This window comes from Canis lupus, chromosome 37 (genome assembly GCF_003254725.2).
Source record: "Canis lupus dingo isolate Sandy chromosome 37, ASM325472v2, whole genome shotgun sequence".
Classification (NCBI taxonomy): Eukaryota; Metazoa; Chordata; class Mammalia; order Carnivora; family Canidae; genus Canis; species Canis lupus.
Window position 1 is genome coordinate 10,937,529 of NC_064279.1, and position 21,227 is coordinate 10,958,755.

Below are 21,227 nucleotides of genomic sequence, written 5' to 3' on the forward strand. Positions count from 1 at the left end.
TATAAACTAACAGCCACAAAGGGAAAGGTGCCAGATTGGACAACTTAAACACTTAAAATTACTATAAGGACCTCAAAGAAGTTAAAAAAAAAGGTAATAAACAGCATAGATCACAAAGCATTGTTACTTGAAACATATACAGCATTCTCACACATAACCAAATATACAACCCAATTTGTATATATGGGAAGAGATTTTAAGTAGTCAAATAACAGAAATACGGATACAAAAAATAAACACATGAAAGTTGTTCACTTATTAATAGTCAGAAAATGTTAATTAAAATAACAATTGGAATATCATTTTTGGGTGAACAATTAACAAAAACTAGAATGAACAAGGTGTGAAATACTGAATATTTTCTTACATTTGGGTGCAAATGCAAATTAGTAAAAGATAATTTGACAGTATATATATCAAAATTAAATATGCTCATACATTTTGATCCAACAAGTCTATTTCTCATATTTATCCTATAGTATACTTGTACAGGTTAATAAAGATAATACTTACCATTTAGCAAGTGACTATTATGTTCCAAGCCCTTTAAAATTCTTTGAAATAGATGATAGTATAATCATTTTGTAGATGACAAAACTGAAACTCAGATGTAAATTGCCTAAAGGTATATGACCATGAAAGTGGAAGAATCTGGATTTGAACCTAGATATTTCTGCCTGTGAAATCCAAGGTCTTTTTACTATATCACACTAATTCTCTTACCATCACCAAACAATGCCTTGAAATGGTAGGTAAAATCAAATTCCCCATTTTTCCCCACTTTCTTTCATCCTGACCTTTGGAGAAATGATTTAGCATCCTGTCATGATCAGGGTTTAAATAGAAACAAATTAAACTATATCTGAAAGTCTTAATTTATGAGGGGGCTCTAAAAATGTGAAGGAACTATTGAAAGACTGTCACCTGAATCAGCTATGAGTTGAATGAGATGTTTGTTAGTCTTTTCCAATTCAGATTAGCACTCCAGAAGTTTGTCTCAAAATACTGCATTTCTTTAACACACTGTCTACTTTGGTTCATAAAAAAAAAAAAATCTTTTTACTTCAAACAACTTCAAAGTTTATTTTCCCACAGAATTCTGAAGGTTTTGTGACTTTGTGAAGCAATTACCTTAGACTTTGGAGAACTTGTTCTAGAATTCTGATATGTCTTCAATTTACAAGCTTGTTGCCATAGGTGATAGATTCTTTCAAACTTCTAAATCTGTTAATTGTATATAACCTATGTTTTATGGTTTACCAACTGAATTTATCTTGTTAATTTAATTGAGTTTTATCTATCATATATATACAGGTCTGACTACCACCCTTAAGGAAAATATTTAAGGTAAGTTTTCAGTTTTCTTTTTTTTTTTTTTTTTTTTTGCTTTATAAAAATTAAACTCTTTACTTTAAAATGCTGCAGATTCCCATGAGTTGCAAGAAAAAGCAGAGAGAACCCATATACCCTTTATCCAGTTTCTCTCAATAGTACCATCCTATAAAACTGTAGTAAAATATCACAACCAGGATACTGACATTATACAGTCAAGATGCAGAACATTTCCACAAGGATCCCTAATGTCCTTTTATAGTCACATCCATTCCTTTCCTGCCTCCACTCCCTATTTAATGCCTGACAACCACTAATCTGTTCTTAATTTTTATAATTTTTAAATTTCAAAATTATTATATAGATGGAGCCATGCAGTGTATAACATTTTGGGACTAGCTGTTTTCACTCAGCATAATTCTCTGGAAATTCATCCAGGTGGTATTTATCAATACTTTGGTCCTTTTTATTACTATTATTCCATGGTATGGATGTGTACCACAGTTTATTTAGCCACTCACCAGTTGAAGGACAACCTGGGTTGCTTCTACCTTTTGGCTATCATGAATAAGGCTGCTAGAGAGTATTACACTAAGCAAATAAGTCAGTCAGAGAAAGACAAATACCATATGATTTCAGTCATATGTGGAATATAAGAAACAAAACAAATGAGCATAAGGAAAAAAAGGAGAGAGAGAAACCAAGAAATCGACTCTTAACTATAGAAAACAAACTGATGGTTATCAGAGGGGAGGTGGGAGGTGAAATAGGTGATGGGGATTAAGATGTGCAGTTGTTGTGATGAGCATTGGGTATTGTATGGAATTACCGAATCACTGTATTATATGCCTGAAACTAATATTACACTGTATACTAAGGGAAACTTAAATAAAATGTAAATAAAAACTTAAAAGAAATACATCATATTAAATCAACAGGTCAATCTAGGGAGAACTGGCATCTTTCCTATGTTGAGTCCTCCAATCCATGAACATGGTATGTCCCACCATTTATCTAGGCCTTTGATTCCTTGTCAACATTTTGTAATTTTTATCATACAGATCCTGCACATGTTTTGTTAGACTTGTTTAATTTTCTCTGGAGTTATTGTAAATGTTATTGTGTTTTAAATTTTTGTTTCCACATGTTCATTGTTAGTATAGAGAATGCTATTGATTTTTTTCATTTTGAATTTGCATCCTTCAACTTTGTGGAACTCCCTTATTAGTTCTAGTATGTGTTCTTGTTGTTTGTAACTCTTCAGTATTTTCTACATAGACAATCATCCCATCTGAAAATATAGTTTTATTTCTTCTTTTCTAAGCCATGTGACCTTTATTTCATTTTCTTGCCCTATTACAATGGATAAAATTTCTAGTACTATATTTAAAAAGAGTAGCAAGAACATATGTCCTTGCTTTGTTTCTGATCTTGAAAGAAGAGCATGCAGGCTTTCACCATTAAGCATAATGTAAACTATAGTTTTTTGCAGATGTGCTTTATCAAATTGAGGAAGTTACCTTCTAATATTAGTTTGCTGTTTGTAATATCATGATTGTGTATCAAATTTTGCAAAAAAACTCGTCTTGTGTTAGTTGATATTACATGATTTTTCTCCTTTTGTCTATTGATATGGTGAATTACAAGACTGATTTTCAAATGTTGACACTAGCCTTGCATAACTTTATCTGGTGAATTACACAGACTGATTTTTAAATGTTGAACCAGTGTTACACTTACACATTGCTGTATAAGTGTGTTTATATACTGTTCAGGATTTATGCATCTAAATTCATGAAGAAAATGATTTGTAGTTTCTTTTTTGTGCTGTCTTTATAGTAGCCTCATAAAATGAGTTGGGAACTGTTCCTTTCTGTTTTTTTGGAATAGATTTGTAAAACTAGTGATAATTCTTTCTTAATTGCTTGGTAAAATTCTCCAGTGAAACCATCTGTGCTGGACACTTCTTTTCCAGGAGCTTTTAAATTACTAATTCAATTTTTCTAATGGCCAATGACTATTCAGATTGATTAATTCATCTTAGTTGACCTAGATAACTTGTAGTTTTCCAGGACTTGGCCCATTTCCTCTGAATTGTCAAATATATGAGCCTAAAGTTCTGGGTAATATTTCCTTTTCATCTTTTTAATGACTACAATAACTGAAGTGATAAACGTTTTCATTCCTGATATTAGTGATTTGCATCGCTTCTCTTTTTGCCTTTGCCAATCTTGTTAGAGGGTTATCAATTTTACCGATTATTTTGAAGAACACCTTCCTTTGTTTCATTGATTTTCTCTATTATTTATTTTTTCATTTTGAAATTAATTGATATTTGCTCTTATCTTTATTATTTCCTTCCTTCTTGTTTCATTTGCCCTCCATTTTCTAAGTTCTTGAGGTGAGACCTTATTTATTTGAAAATTTCATTTTCCAGTGTATGCATCTAGTACTAATATATTCCTTTCAGTGTTGCTTTAACTATGTCTTACTAGTTTTGATACGTTGTATTTTCCTTTTTACTCAGTTCCATGTATTTTTTATCCCATTTTGAGACTTCCTCTTTTACCCAAGGATTTAGAAGTGTGTTGTTTATAAACATTTGGAGGTTTTTCTCTTATTTATTTCTAGTTTGATTGCAAGTTATGTGTTAATAGACATAGATGGCCTCTATATAGTACCACCCACCAGGTTGTTTACTTCTTCACAATAGGCTGAGACTTAGCTCAAAAGCCTGCAAGCACCAAACTAAAACTTGTGCACATCCAACTGTTTTAAAAAATAACCCAAATAAGCAGGTTTTTAGCTATTTAGAGCCTGTCTGCTTTGCATACCACATGAAATTGTGCCCAACATACGTTATCCATAGATAAGATAAACCTTGGGGATATAAAGATCTTGAGTCCCTGTTGCCTTTTGGATTTCTCTGACCCAGAGACTCCCTGCTGAGCTGTTGAGTGAAATCACCTAGACCTGTAACCCCCTTTCTAAAAACTTGTCCACAATGAATTTCCTTTCCATCCTTCCCTTTTGAGTGGTAATCTCTGTGCTATAGCCTCCAGGTGGTCTCATGCTGTGAGGGACTCTCCTCACATGCAAACATATTACAGTGTTATTCAAATAAGGCTTGTGCCAGGCTACAGCCAGCTTAAGGTCAAATATTTTTCCCTGATCAGCCTCCAAATCCCTTGAGCCCTCTATATTCTATTATGGTCAGAGAACACAACTCCTTGTGATTTTAATTATTTTAAATTTGCTGAACTTGGTTTTATGATCTATGATGTGGTCCATAAGCTCTAAATAATCCATGGACACTTGAAAACAAGTTGGGTAGAGTGCCATATCCTGTTGGCTGATTGTGTTGTTAGGTCTACATTCTTGCTGATTTTCCATCTAGTAGTTCTATAAATTACTGAGAATGGACTGTTAACATCCCCAATTAACTGTGGATTTTATTTCCTCTTTAAGCCCTATCAGATTTTGCCTCATGTATTTTCAGACTGTTAATTTAGGATTATTATGTCTTCCTGGTGGATTGATACTTTTTTTTTTTTAATTTTTTTTTAATTTTTATTTATTTATGATAGTCACAGAGAGAGAGAGAGAGAGAGAGGCAGAGACACAGGCAGAGGGAGAAGCAGGCTCCATGCACCGGGAGCCTGACGTGGGATTCAATCCCGGGTCTCCAGGATCGCGCCCTGGGCCAAAGGCAGGCGCTAAACCACTGCGCCACCCAGGGATCCCTGGATTGATACTTTTATTGGTATATAACATCCTTCTTTGTCTCTAGTAATTTTCTTGTACTGAAGTCTATCTAGTTTATCTGATATTAATATAGCCATTGCTGCTTTCTATGATTAATATTTGCATGTCATATGTTTTCCCACTCTTTTGAACTTATTCTTGTAAATAGCATATTGTTGGATATTTTTTATTCACCTTGCCAAATCTGTCTTTAAAATGGTATATTTAGACCCCTTACATTTAAAGTAATTATTGACATATTGGGGCTTAAGTCTGTCATTTTATTTGTTTTCTGTTTGTTTCCTCTATTTCTCATTCCTCTGTTTCTCTTATTTTTTTGTGGGTTGATATTTCTTAAAATCTGACATTGATTTATTTATACTGGTTTTTTTTTAGTATGTTGCTTTTAAGTTTTCTTAGTGATTGTGCTATGTATTACATTTATGTAACATCACAATCTATGGTAATTGATATTTTCTCTCTTCAAATGAAGTATAGAAATCTTTTATTTAGGCCCCTTCACTTTTTTATTTTTATTTTTTTTAATTTTTTTTAATTTAATTTTTATTTATTTATGATAGTCACACAGAGAGAGAGAGAGAGAGAGAGGCAGAGACATAGGCAGAGGGAGAAGCAGGCTCCATGCACCAGGCGCCCAACGTGGGATTCAATCCCAGGTCTCCAGGATTGCGCCCTTGGCCAAAGGCAGGCACTAAACCGCTGTGCCACCCAGGGATTCCCCGCCTTCACTTTTTAAAAAAGATGTATTTATTTATTTTAGACACAGAGAGAGAGAGAGAGAGATTGGCAGGGAGGGGCAGGGAGAGAAGACAGTCAGTCCCAAATAGAGTAGTGCTTTTTGCAGAGCCCAACATGGGGTTTGATTTCACGACCCTGAGATAATGACCTGAGTCAAACCAAGAGTCACTTAACCCACTCTACACCACCTAGGCATCCCTAGGGCCCTTCACTTTTAAAATGTAATTGTCTTAAGTATTTCCTCTACTTACAATGTACATCACAGTAGATAGTGTTATAATCTTTGCTTTAACCATCACATATTATTTTAAAACTCATGAGAAGTAGGAGAGCCTGTAATATTTGCCCATTCTCATGCTCTTTTCTTTCTGAATTTCCAAACCTTCTCATCATATTTTTTTAGAGCCTTTCCTTTAGCCATTCATTAAGAATCTGTTTGCTACCAACAAATTCTCTTAGTTTTCCTTTATCTGAGAATGTCTTTATTTTTCCTTTAACTCCTGAAGGAAACTTTTGCCGGATATAGAATTCATATTGGCCAGTTCTTATATTTCAGTACTTGAAAAAATGATGTGCCACATTCTCTGGCCTCCATGATTTTAGATGAGAAAATCAGTCATTCAAATAGGTATTCTCCTATAGGTAATGCATTATCTCTGGCTGCTTTCAAGTTTTTCCTATAGTTTTCAAATGTGTAATGATGATGTGACCTGGTAGATTTCTTTGGATTTATACTCTGAGATTTGCTCAGCTTCTTGAATCTGTAAGTTTATGTCTTCCTATAGATTTGGGAAATTTTCAGCCATTATTTCTTTAAATACTTGGTCTTTCATTTCCTTTTCTTTATATTCTCCTCCTCCTCCCTCTCTTCTTCTTCCTCTTCCTCCCTCTTCCTCTTCTTCAATCCCTCTCTTCCCTCTCCCTCCCTCTCTACTCCTTCTGGAAGTTCAGTACATGTTAACTCTTTAGCTGAAACAATTTTTTTCAGTCTGCTTTCTTTCTGTTGTTCAGATGGTATAAATTCTATTGATATTTCCCTAAGCTCACTGCTTCTATCCTGTCATCTCCATTCTACTATTAAGCCCAATCAGTGAGATTTTCATTTTGGTTATTGTATTTTTCAGTTCTATAATTTCCATTGGTTTGGTTTTTTTTGTTTTTTTGCAATTTCTGTGTCTTCTGCTGATAATTTTTATTTTTTTCAAGAGAATTTCTGATTGCTTGATGAAGCATTTTTATGGTGGTTGCTTAAAATCCTTGTTAGGCTATTTCAACATCTGATTCATCTTGGTGTTGGCATCTTTTGATTGTCTTTTCTCATTTATGTTGTGATATTCCCGGTTCTTGGTATGGCAAGTGATTTCCAAGCATATCCTGGATATGCAGGATCTTATACGATGGACCCTGGATTCTTAAAAAAAAAAAAAATTTTTTTTAAAGTAAACAGTTACCCCGTTGAGATGTAGCATGGGGCCAGCCAGGTGAATGTGGATGTTCAGCTTCACAGTAGGCTCCCCTGACACCACTCCAGCAAAAGTGGGGCAATGACTCATACTGCCTTGCTGCAGACAAATGGGATGAGCATTAAGCATCCTCCTTGGTCCTGATAACACCTTCTCAGTGACAGTGGGGCAGCCACTTGAACTACATTCTGCATCCAAGTATGGATGTAATATCATCTCTCCCCTAGGCTCAATGACATCAAGGATTAGAGAGAGAAAATCAGAGTGCCAAGCAGCCTGCCTCCCCCATTGCTTGGTTTTGCCTCATTGATGTCAAGCAGGGATGGAGGCTCAATTCCCCACTGGATCCCACTGACAAAGGAGGAAAATTAAAGACTACTGCTAACTGGGACTCAATTACCCATCATATTTTGTTGCTACTAATGGAAATGGAGACTCAGCTGGCTACTAGACCCAACTGAGACTACCCTGGTGGGAGAAGCAGAGTTTTCCCTACTTTCACCAGGCAGGGATGAAAAGATCAGCTTCCAGCTTAGCCCCACCAACGGTATCTATCAGGAAAATTGTAGCATTGCCTTGTTCGCTGGGTGGAGATGGCTCAGTCCTACTGCCACCTAATGGGGAAATCACAGTGCACTACTGACCTCCCAGGTGTATGGGTGGGGTATGAGAAGGAAGATCAACTTCCTGCTTTATACCTGCTGAAACCATGTATGGGGAGAGGAGTGTGATTTTTCCATTGGAGTTTGGCTGCAATAGGACAAGCATCACCCAAACAATTTTCTGCTCTTAGCCTACCCTTTTCTGAGTTCCTTGGCTACGCGGAATAGGCTTTCCTTGGAGCTTTATTGTCTGTGCCTATTGCAACTCTAGTTGAAGGCTTCAGCAGCATCCTGTTCAGATATATGGGAGCCAACAAGGAAACTTAGAAAACTCATACCATGTCCTGAGATCCCTAGGCAGCCTACCTTCTTATTTCCATGTTTCAGAGATTTCCTATGCTTGTTTGTTATATGTACATTTAGTTGTGATGGAAAGGATCTAGGAGGAATGGGGCTATTCCATATTGGTAAAACTGAAATTTCTTCATTTTAATATAATTTTTCATTTTGAATATTTGTAGTTTCTTTTAGCAATGCTATTTAATTGTTCAATGTTTTTATAGTAATTTTTTTACCCTAAACAGTAGTATTATCAGGTTATAGATTAGTAAAGATAATTTGAGATGTCCTTACCCTAGGAATTAGAGGGAGAGCTCATCTTGATTCCTACTTTATTGATATATAGGAAGGCTGTCCTTTCTCCTCTTATTAGCCACCATGCCTCTTCTTAATGTCATGATAATTCTTTTTCCTTTATCCCTTATTTATCTTTCTTTCTGCGTGTATTTCAAAGTGGTGAACTTTTATATACAAAATATATAAATATTGTGTGTATGTTTTTGTACATGTTTCTAAAAAGAAATTGCAGGGTTTTAGCTGAGTATTCTCTTTCCACATGGACCTTGACTGCCTCCAATCTAGATCCTTGGGAATTTGTGGCAGACAGTTCCTCACATTTACAGGTGGCCTTTGACCTTTGCTGCAAGTGATCTAGAGGGGGTAAGGAGTGTAGTATAGTTGGGAGTAAAAAAATATAGAGTATACTTGTGATCATTTGCCTAATACACTACCAACACCATTAGGGGATGTCCCAGAGCATTAGTAGAAAAAAACTATTAGTGATAACAGCAAAAAGCCAAAACTTACATGGCAAATAGACAAATATAACATCTATTGGGTGACAACTTTGTATTACTGTGCCAGGTGCCAGAAGATAGAAAGGTAAGTAAGATAAACACTTCATCCAATGTAGTAAAAGCTATGGCTAAATAATCAGCTACAAAGGATAGGCTATTTCTTTGGTTGTAATATGCTAAATTACCTAAAGTGTCACAGTTAATATGTAGCCAAGCTCAATCTGAAGCTAGTTGTCAACTCTCCTTTAACTGTCAGTGCTACTTTGCCTATGCCTACTGCCTACTGTACTTTGTAAATTTATCTCACTTAGAACGATTATATTACTGTAATATTGTGGTTTACTCCAAGTAACCAAGTAAGTCTTTCCCACTACCTCACTATAAGGCCTTTGAAATCAAGAGCTATATTCTGTTCATTTCTGTATCCACAGTTCCTGGCACATAATAAGTACTCATTCAGAAAGTATTCGTCAAGTGCCTAGGTTTCAGACACTATTCCAGAAGAAAGGAATACAAGACACAGAAACTCTCAGCTCTAAATATGCTTACATTCAGGTAGAAAAGATGGACAACTATGATTAAAGATCTCACTACACTGGCATTTAGGAGATGGTTTCCACTTTGCTTAAGAGTCTCTAAGTGAGTCCCCTGGAGACACTTACAGCTGTAAATTTCTGATAAAATTTATCTTCATCAAAATATTTTGAGTTAGGTAGACACAAAAAATCTCTATTTCTCTAGTTCATTGATCTTATTAAAACATGAATTGTTTAAATGGACCTGGTAATACTACTGCTATGAGGGTTCAGTTCAATTCAACCAACACAATGTTCTACATATATTTTCTCACTGAATCACCACTTTTGGTTAAAAAGGCCTTTCATTCCCCATGTCTACCTTCCCTTTCCTGCCCTACGTCCCTGTTAAGTACATTCTTCACAGAATATTCCCAAGGCATCCTATGTGTTCATCTAGTATACTTTATTATAACTCTCTGTTTATTTTTCTATCAGCTACATTCACTAATATATTTTTGCCATCTCAAAGTATTGGGAAGAGGAGAAGGTGCTTCATCATATATACTCTAGAGTCAAATCCCAACTCCCTTACTATGTGATCTTAAACAGTTTATCTAACCTCATTGAGCTTCAGTTTCCTCATCTGCAAAATATAAACAATAACATTGCTTATTTTGTTATGAGGATTAAATGAAATACTGCACATAAAAAGCCTAATATGTTGCCCATCTATATAATTATTGATTAGCATGGTGCCTGCTATCTTGTAGGTATTCAATAAATGTTTCATAAACTAATCCTCTTTAACCTTCAGCTAGTAATGAAAAGACTGCTGCCAGAATGCAAGTCTTCTGACTCAAAATCTTGTTCTTCTGTAACAATTGTTACATTATTACCAATGTAATTGTTACCAATATGAAGCCAGTAATCAGATGGGATTTTGTGCTATTTTTAGATGCATGGATCAGTATGGAAATAATTTCAATTCCAAAACATTAAAATATCCAGGATATTTTGATAGCTTACTGGAACAACGGTATTAAATATTAGAATCAGTAATGCCCTGGCCAGTTGGAATTGTTGCCTTTAAAGTAACTAAACCTTTTTGCATGGAGTTCAAGATATTCATATATGAAATTCTACTATCTAAAAGAGTATTAGTATGGGGTTCTAATGTCTTAGATTAAGGAGCCACTTAGTCATTAAAAATTACAAAGAAAAGCACATATATTTTCCCTCTTTTGAGAGATGGTTCTTATCTACTGGGTGCAAAATATGAAGTAGACCAAATTTTTCTTTCTCATCTTCCAAGTCAATATTTCTTTCTTGCCTGATCATCCCAAGCCACACAACCCTTGTCCCATTTCTGAAATACTTACTGCTGTTAGTCATCATGGCATTTAGACAGTTGAATCTTAAACAACTGAAAATTTCCAAGATGCAAAAATGGAATCCAGTATAATTAATTTCAAGTATTAATGGAGAAATGAGATGAGGAGAACAGATTCTTTAAAACTGTTCATATCAAAATAGATGGGTAGAGGTAGTCTATGCTTTCCTAGTGCTCTTGTGTGTTGCCTATTAAACAATAGCTATATGGGGGAAGGCAGAAGTAAAGAATTCAAAAGTTTAGCCTGTTAAAGTTAATGTTATATTTATGTTGCTTTATAATAACATAAATTTATGATAAACTATGATAAAATATATAATAAATTTTATTTAAATAAATTCATAATAACATGCTTTCTTGATGAAAGAAGTCAGTAAATATTAATTCAAAACAATGTAAAATATTAATAATGGTTTTAAAGGATATACCAATCTACTTACTGATTTTCCTTTTTTATTTGTATTTTTTTGTCCACAAAACTGACTTTGCATTACCCTATCTGAAAAAGAATGAAAAAAATGATTATATAAATAAGTTGGCACTTGTGGTATTTGACAAACATGTTCTACTGGCTTATCTGTAACTAATAATGGTGCAGCATAGCAATTAAGAGTACACGCTCTGGAGCCAGACTGCTTGGACTCAAACAGTCTCTGCAACTAACCATCTAACTTTGGACAAGTTATCTTGGCTCCATCTCAGTTTCCTCATCTGTCAAAGCATAAAGATCCTGTGTCATAGGGCTGTGTGATTTAAAGGGCTAATGTATGTAACACTGTGTCTGGAACATACCAAGCACAAAATGAATGGAAGTTCTGTTCTTGTTACTATCACTACTACTCCCTTTGCTCTGATTCCTGATACATTGTACCCTTGGGTCTGTCACTTAGTAAGTTCAATTGCTATTTTCAATAGTATTGTTAAAGAGTGTATGTTAAGTGATTAAAATGAAATGTCATCATGAGCTAGGTTTTTATGTACATAAAAGATTGTCTTTTAGTCAAATGATAGTAAATGTTTATATGGAGTACTACTTTTCTGGTTCTTAATGCTGATTCAAAAAATAAATTAAAAACCAAAAACCAAAAAACAACTCATCATTGCACTCCAGGTGGTTCTGAATGTTTTTGTGGCTGTTAAATTTTATGCACATTAATCAAATCTGTGCTTGACTGGATGTTTAAAAAATTGCTATTACTCATCCTTCTTGGAGCCTCATTTTTGTCTGTTCTCTAGCAGTCATTTGGGTAAACTTCCATCACACATCTGCTATTCATACCCACCTCTATAAAGCTGTGTAGACAATCTACATTCTAGAAAACTTCCATGGATAATTCTATATTTCCTCAAGAATTCATGACCCTAGAAAGGAATCTTAAGAAATAAACTAAAAGAATTTATCAAGTATGGAATGGAACAACTATGGCCTTCAATGATTTATGGTGTTAGACTGAAATATGTTTGCAAATATATATATTTAATATATATGTTATTTATATTTAATATGTATTAAATAACTTATGTATATTAAATATATACATATATATAAATGGAAAAAATATATATTTATGTATAGGAGTGACAGGTATCTCAAAAAGCAGCTCTAAAGTAGTGGGGCTAACCATATTCCTCTAATTTGTTTATAGGTAATAAATCAAGGAATTAAAAAAGTGAATAAAGTCTAAATGCACTGCTTTACACTTATATAATGTATGCATATATTTTTATAAAAGCAAAACTAACCTATATTTGATTTTAATTTTTAAAAATTTTTCAAGCTTTTTTTAAATTCTTGTTAGTGGGCAGCCCCGGTGGCGCAGTGGGGCAGCCCCAGTGGCGCAGCAGTTTAGCGCCGCCTGCAGCCCGGGGTTTGATCCTGGGGACCCTGGATCGAGTCCCACATCAGGCTCCCTGCATGGAGCTTGCTTCTCCCTCTGCCTGTGCCTCTGCCTCTCTCTCTCTCTCTCTCTCTCTCTGTGTCTCTATGAATAAATAAATAAAATCATTTAAAAATAAATAAATAAATAAATAAATAAATTCTTGTTAGTTAACATACACTGTAATATTAGTTTCAGGCATAGAATTTAGTGATTCATCACTTACATACAATACCCAGTGCTCATCACTACTAGTGTCTTCCTTAACCCATCACCCATTTAACCCATCCCCCTCTACCACCCCTCCAGTAACTCTGTTTGTTTCCTATGGTTAAGAGTCTGTTTCCTGGTTTGCCTCTCTTCCCCCCCCCCCATATTTTCACCAAATATGTCTCATATGTGGGATTTAAGAAACAAAACAGACTTTCTCTGGCTGACTTATTTCGCTAGCATAATACTCTCTAGCTTCATCCATGTCAGCGCAAATGGCAAGATCTCATTCTTTTTTAAGACTATGTATTATTCCATTGTATATACAAGTACCATGTCTTCTTTTTCCATATACCTGTTGATGGACATTTGGGTTTTCCATAATTTGGCTATTGTTGGTAATGCTGCTATGTGTCTCTTGGAATCAGTATTTTTGCATTCTTTGGGTAAATACCTAGTAGTGAAATTGCTGGGACATACGGTAGCTCTACTTTTAACTTTCTGAGGAACCTCCATACTGTTTTCCAGAGTGGCAGCACGAGTTTGCATTCCCACCAATAGTGTAAGAGGGTTCTCCATTCTCCGCATCTTTATGAACACCTATTGTTTCTTGTGTTGTTCATTTAGCCATTCTGGTGTTGAATTGTATAAATTATATATTTTGGATATTAACCCTTTATCAGATACGTTATTTGCAAATATCTTCTCCCATTCCATAGGTTGCCTTTTAGTTTTATTATTTCCTTCGTGCACAGCTTTTTAATTGATGAAGTCCCAAAAGTTTATTTTCTGCTTTTGTTTCCTTTGCCTCAGGAGACATACCTAGTAAGAAGTTGGTATGGCTGATGTCAAAGAAGTTACTTCCTGTGCTCTCCTCTAGAATTTTAATGGCTTCATGTCTTACATTTGGGTCTTTCAGCCATTTTGAATTTATTTTTGTGTACGGTGTTAAGAAAGTGGTCCAGTTCCAATCTTTTGCATGGCTGTCCAGTTTCACAACACTATTTGTTGAAGAGATTATCTTTTCTCCATTGGATGTTCTTTCCTGCTTCGTTGAAGGTTAATTGAACATATATTTGTGGGCTCATTTCTGGGTTTTCTATTCTGTTCTATTGGTGTATGTGTCTGGGTTTTTTTTTTTTGTTTGTTTGTTTTGTTTTTTGCCAGTATACTGTCTTGATTATTATAGCTTTGTAATACAGCTTGACGTCTGGAATTATGATGCCTCCAGCTTTGCTTTTATTTTTCAAGATTACTTTGGTTATTTGGGGATCTTTTGTGGTTCCATACAAATTTGAGGATTGTTTGTTCTAGCTCTGTGAAAAATGGTGGTGGTATTTTGTTCCCTATCATTATATGTGTAAATTGCTTTGGATACTATAGATATTTTTAACGATTTTTGTTCTTCCAATCCATAAGCATGGAATGCCTTTCCATTTATTTGTGTCATTGTCAATTTCTTTCATCAGTGTTTTACAGTTTTCAGAAAATAGATCTTTTACCTCTTTGGTTAGGTTTATTCCTAGGTATCTTATGGCTTTTGGTGTAATTGTAAACAGGATTGATTCCTTGACTTCTCTTTCTGCTGCTTCATTATTGGTGTATAGCAATGCAACAGATTTCTATACACTGATTTTGTATCCTAGAACTTTACTGAATTCACATATCAGTTCTAGCAATTTTTTGGTGGTCTTTCCAGTTTTCTATACAGGCTATCATATCATCTGCAAATCATGATGGTTTTACTTCTTCCTTGCTGGTTTGGATGCCTTTCATTTCTGTTCTCTTGTCTGATTGCTATGGTTAGGACTTCCAGTACTGTGATGAATGTAAGTGGTGAAAGTCAATATCCCTATCTTGTTTCTGATCACAGAGGAAAATCTCTGTTTTTCTTCATTGATGAGGATATGAGCTGCAGGTGTTTTGTATATGGCCTTATTATGTTGAGGTATGTTCCCTCTAAACCTGCTTTAGTGAGGATTTTTATTATGATTGGATTGTGTATGTTTTTCTACATATATTGAGAGGATCATATGTTTCTTATCCTTTCATTTATTGGTGTGGTGTATCACATTGATTGGTTTGTGACTACTAAGCCACTTGCAGCCCAGGAATAAATCCCAATGATTGTGGTGAATGATTCTTTTAATGTACTGTCGGATTTGATTTACTAGTATTTGTTGAGAATATTTGCATCCATGTTCATGAGGTTCTCTTTTTTTAGTTCTCTTTTTTTTAGTGGAGTCTTTGGTTTTGGAATCAGAGTAGTGCTGGACTCATAGAATGAGTTTGGGAGTGTTCCTTCCATTTCTATCTTTTCTAATATTTTGAGAATAGATATTAACTCTTCTTTAAATGTTTGATAGAATTTTCCTGGGAAGCCATCTGGCCCTGGACTTTTCGTTTGTTGGGAGATTGATTGCTGATTCAATTTCATTGCTAGTTATCAGTCTGTTGAAGTTTTCTGTCTCCTTGTTTCAGTTATGGTAGTTTATATGTTTCTAGGAATTTATCCATTTCTTTCAGATTGTTCAGTTTGTTGGCATATAATTTTCATAATATACTTTTATAATTGTATTTCTGTGGGGTCAGTTGCTGTTTCTCCTCTCTTGTTTGTGATTTTATTCGGGTTGTTTCTCTTTTCTTTTTGATAAGTCTGGCTAGGGAGTTTATCTATTTTATTCATTTTTTTTTTTTCAAAGAACCAGCTCTTGGTTTCATTGATCTGTTCTACGGGTTTTTTTAGATTCTGTATCAATTATTTCTCCTCTAATCTTTACTATTTCTCTTCTTCTGCTATCTCTAGGCTTTTTCTAGCTCCTTTAGGTGTAAGGTTAGGTTGTTTATTCGAAATTTTTCTTGCTTCTTGAGGTAGGCATTTAGGGTATATACTTCTTGCTATGACCACTTTTGCTACACCTCAAAGGTTTGGGATCATTGTGTTTCCATTTTATTTTGTTTCCACATATTTTTTTTATTTCTTCTTTGATTTATCCTGGTTGATCCACTAATTCTTTAGTAGCATGTTGTTTAACCTCCATGTATTTGTGGTCATTCCAAATTTTTTCTTGTGGTTGACTTCAAGTTTCATAGCATTGTGTTCAGAAAATATGCATAGTATGATCTCAAACTTACCGTATTTGTTGAGTGCACATCCCATGTGCACGTGAAAAGAATGTATATCTCTGCTGCTTTAGGATGAAATGTTCTGAATATATCATCTAAGTCCATCTGGTCCCAAGTGTCATTCAAAGCCATTGTTTCCTTGCTTAGATTATCTGTCCATTGATGTAAGTCAGGTGTTAAAGTCCCTTACTAGTACTGTATAATTATCAATGAGTTCCTTTATTAAAGTTTATTATTGTTTTATATACTTGAGTGCTCCCATGTTGGGGGCATAAATACTTACAATTGTTAGATCTTCTTGTTGTACAGTCCCCTTTATTATGATATAGTGTGCTTTATTTCTTGTACAGTCTTTGGTTTAAAATTCAGTTTGTCTGATATAAATATTGCTACTCTGGCTTTCTTTTGACATCTATTTGTATGATAAATGTTTCTCCATTCCCTCACTTTCAATATGCAGGTGTCTTTAGGTCTAAAATGAGTCTCCTGTAGGCAGCAAATAGACGGGCCCAGTTTTTTGTTTTATTTTTTATCCATTCTGACACCCTATGTCTTTTGATTGGAGCATTTTGTCTATTTGTATTCAGGGTAATTATTGATAGATATGTATTTAGTGTCATTTTATTACCTGTTTTGTTATTGTTGCTGGTGATTTTCTCTGTTCCTTTCTAGTCTTTATTACTCTTGGTCTTTCCTTCCCAAAGAGTCCCCTTTAATATTTCTTGCAGGGCTGGTTTAGTGGTCATGAACTCCTTTAGTTTTTGTTTATCTGGGAAACTCTCTCTCCTTCTATTCTGAATGGTAGCCTTGCTGGATAGAGTATTCTTGGCTGCAGATTTTTTCCTTTTAGCACTTTAAGTATATCATGCCACTCTCTTCAAGCTTGCCAATTTCTGTGGAGAGATCTGCAGCTAGCCTTATGGGTCTTCCCTTATAAGTTAGAGACCTCTTTTTTCTTGCTGATTTTAGGATTTTTTTTTATCACTATACTTTGCAAATTTAACTACAGTATGTCTTGGTGTTGGCCTGCTTTTGTTGGTTTTTATGGGAGTTCTCTGTGCCTCCTGGATTTAGGTGTCTTTTTCCTTCCACAGCTTCGGGAAGTTTTCAACTCTTATTTCCTCAAATAAACCTTTTCCCTCTTTTTCTCTCTTCTTCTGGGACTCCTATAATACAAACATTACTATATTTGAAAGAGTCACTGAGTTCCCTAAGTCTACTCTCATGATCCATAATTCATTCTCTTTTTTGTTCAGCTTCATTATTTTCCATTATTCTACCTTCTATATCACTCATTCATTTCTCTGCTTCTTTCATTCTTGTGGTCATTACACTTAACCTTTCAAATTTCAGTTATTGCATTTTTCATTTCTAAGTGTTTTTTAATTCTTTTATCTCTGAGGTAAGGGTCTCCCTGATGTCTTCCATGCTTTTCTCAAGTCTAGCAAGTATCCTTATAACTGTTGCTGTAAATTCCCCATCAGACATATAACTTACATCTGTTTCTATTAGATCTCTGGCCATGACCTTTTCTTGTTCTTTCTTTTGAGATGAATTCCTCCATTTGGCATTTTGTCTAGGTCTCTGTCTTCCTCACTGGGTTAGAAAAGCCAGTTATGTTTCCTGCTCCTTAGAGTAATGGCTTTATGAAGAAGAGGTCATATTATGTGCAGAGCCTGGCACTTCAGGGAGTGTCTCTGGTGTATGCTGTGTGCACTTTGCTGCTGTTTTTGGCTGCTCTGTTGCACAGGTCAATCATTTGCAGAGGTTCTCCTTGCTTGCAGTAGGGGGATGTTCAGATGTTGGACAGAGTTTGGCGAGTTTTAACTAGGGATATTCTGATATGCTTGTTAAATGAGACCTGATGGCACTTCCACTAGAACTGAAGCCTTGTAGAACTCTTCAGTTGGTAGACATGGTGCATGTGGGGGTTTCTGCTGATCTTCTGAGGAAGGGGCCTGCTGTGCTGGTCTTTAGGCACACTTACCCAAGAAAAGCAGCACCAGCAGAGTGCAGGGGGGTGGGGATGGGACTTGGTGTAAGCAGGTTAGGCAGCTGGGATTGGCACTGTGATATTCATTGAAGTTTGTTCCTGCTGGGAGGTGGGGGAGGGAAATGACACCAACCAGCTCCTTTGTCCCCAGAGTTGGGATTCTGTGCTTGCTGCTCTCAGGGAAGTACTCTCAGAAGAGTGAATAATTTCCCCTTGTTTAACCCAGGCATTTTTCAGATCGCTGTTTTCATGTTATTTGTCTCTGGGTTGCCTGCCTGCCTGATTCCACTTTGGGCTCTATCCCAGCCAAGCCTGCTGACCTTTAAAACTGCAAATTTTAGAGCCCTGACGTGATGGGGACTTGCACTGGTCTCACTGTACGGGAACCAATGTAAGTTTGACCAAGAAGGGCAGTCACACCAGAGTTCAGGGGCATGGGATTTGGAGGAAGCAGGCTAAATAGGCAGTGTTCCAAGTTCACTGTCCTCAGCAGGTGTCTCTGCACCTATGCTGAGGGATGGGGGAAGGAAAGGTGCCCACCAGTTCTTTTGTTCCCAGAGAGGCAACTCTGCGCATGCTACCTCTTACAGGAGCACTCTAAGTAGAGTGAATAGTCTCTCCCTGTGTGCCTTAGTATTCTCTCCAGGAACAGGGTAGCACCTTTAGGTCTCTATCCTAGCCAAGCCCATGGACCTTTAAAACTTTAGTTTTTGAGGCCTGCTGGTTGCAAAAACACAAAAATCTGCCCCTTTCATTTTCCCGGCCTATGGCTTTAGGGAAGTATGCTCCTGGGATGCCTTGGTGGCTCAGCTGTTGAGCGTCTGCCTTTGGCTCAGGGCATGCTTCCAGTCCAGGGATCGAGTTCCATATCAGGCTCCCTGTGAGGAGCCTGCTTTTCCCTCTGCCTGTGTCTCTTTCTCTCTGTGTCTCTCATGAATAAATAAATAAATCTTTTTAAAAAAGTATGTTCCTCTCCCTCTCTCCTTTCTTCTTGACCAGGGCTTACTCCCCTCCACAGCACCTATGATCCATTTCTCCCCCAAACTATGTCTTCATACTTCCCATCTTCCTCAATGTGGCCTCTTCTCTCCCTCTAGTTATGCAGTTTGTTCTGTCCATCCTCAGGTAGATCTCTTGGTTATTCAGAATGATTTGGTAGGTATCTGGCTGTGTTCAAGGATTGAGACAAGCCTAGGATACTCCCACTATGCTGCCATCTTAGCTCCCCCCTCATATAAAGTATTTATAAAAGTATTGGGTTAATTATATAGGACTGGTCTACACGAGTAAACTGAAAAGTATAGTTCAAAGTAAAAACAAACCATTTTTTCTTAATTTATGCATTTATTTTAAAATTCCAGCATAATTAACATACATTATTATATTGGTTTCAGGTGTACGATATAGTGATTCAACATTATATATATTATTCAGTGCTCATCACTTTAAGTATACTCTCAATCCCCTTCACCCATTTCCCTACCCACTTCTCTTTTGGTAACCAACAATTTGTTCTCTATGTTTAAGAGTCTGGTTTTTTAAATTTGTCTCTTTTGTCCTTGTTTGTTTTGAAAGTATAACAAACCCATTTAAAAACATATAGTAATATTAAATAGTTTTTTTAAAGGCTCTATTCAGATACAAATTTAGGAATATAGACTTAAAGAGAAATAGGAGACCCAATCATCTCAAAAAAATTTCTCCCATTTTAAAAATGAGAAAAATCCAGAAAGGTTAATGACTGGCCCAAGAGCAAGACAGAAGTGAGCAATAGGGAAATAAGTCCTGTTTTCTAAGCATTGCTTTAAAAAAAAAAAAAAAAAAAAAAAAAAAAGACATACTATAGGGATGCTCAGTGGGTTGAGTGGCTGACTCTTGGTTTTGCCTCAGGTCACAAGTTCATGGTCCTGGGATAGAGTCCTACATTGGGCTTTGTGCTCATCAGGAGTCTGCTTGTGGATTCTCTCTCTTCCTCTGCCCTTTGCTCAGCTCTCTTTCTCTCTCAATCTCAAATAAATAAATCTTTTTTTAAAGATATACTATAAATGATCTTTCTAATCCTATGTTTAATCTGACACTGTTTATAAAGGTTCTTTACCCTTCAGAGGTAGCTGGATCACTGGCTTGTTTCACATAGCCTCTTTTACATAATTTTCAAATTGCTCTGGCTTTCCATGCCTGAGTTGCTTCATTTGTAAAATTAGGATACTACTGTGAACCCTATACAGTTGTATTAAGATTAAATAAATATATGGAAAGTGTTTACAAAGTTATGAAGATTAAAAAAGGCAGTATCAGGGACACCTGGGTATCTCAGTGGTTAAGCATCTGCCTTCAGCTTAGGGCATGATCCCGGGGTCCTGGGATCAAGTCCTGCATCAGGCAACCCATGGGGAGCTTGCTTCTCCCTCTGCCTATGTCTCTGTCTCTCTCTATGTCTCTCATGAATAAATAAATAAAATCTATAAAAAATAAAAATAAATAAAAATTTTAAAAATACAATATCAGATAATGGCAAGGAAAGTGTTGAAACATCTTAGTACCTATTTCTATACTTTCATTTTGAAAATGGCAAAATTAAGGCTTTAGTAAAACAAATGATTGCCTAAGATCACTGAGTTAGTACCAAGGCAGAGGTGAGGTCTAGTTTATCCCCTCATTAATATTAATATTAATACTCTACTATTTGATAGAGTATTTTCTCTTTTTAAGGAATAGTTAGAAATAATACAATAAGGAGCTGGTTTGTAATTGTATCAGATTTACTCTAAAAGTTCTACAATGGTTAGAAGAATCCAAAGGGTATTAGAATAAAAGTTTTGTAGGAATCACATTATGAATACCCAAGCATTCCACTCTTCTAAGATGTCTTATTACCCCTGAATATTATTCCAAAATATTTTTCTCTAGAATAAATAATAATTTAGGTGTACTTTAAAGCTTTCCTGACATTTAAAGTATCAGTTCCTGCAACTGACATCCTATGCTCCCAAATGGCTTCCTGTACCCCAATTATTAGAACTGCTATTAATGTATAGAACAAATGTATAAACACATATACATTAGTGTACATATAT

General features: G+C 35.6%; 1 protein-coding gene and 1 long non-coding RNA gene across 18 annotated transcripts in view; one reads left to right on the forward strand and one right to left on the reverse strand.

Annotated features, from left to right (window-relative positions):
• Positions 1–21,227, reverse strand: part of C2CD6 (C2 calcium dependent domain containing 6) — a 127,210-nt gene that overhangs the window by 38,198 nt on the left and 67,785 nt on the right. For all 17 annotated transcript variants that reach the window (XR_004812403.2, XR_003134281.3, XR_003134280.3 and 14 more), the window contains one exon: positions 11,385–11,443. Coding sequence is in view for 14 of the 17 variants with exons in the window: in XM_025441610.3 (XP_025297395.3) it covers positions 11,385–11,443 (59 nt within the window). In the remaining 3 variants the exon portion in view is untranslated. The remainder of the gene's footprint in view (positions 1–11,384; positions 11,444–21,227) is intronic.
• The window catches only part of LOC112656352 (uncharacterized), a 41,670-nt gene continuing 21,652 nt past the window's right edge, over positions 1,210–21,227 (forward strand). The window contains exon 1 of the long non-coding RNA XR_003134285.3: positions 1,210–1,347. This is a non-coding gene — a long non-coding RNA (uncharacterized LOC112656352). The remainder of the gene's footprint in view (positions 1,348–21,227) is intronic.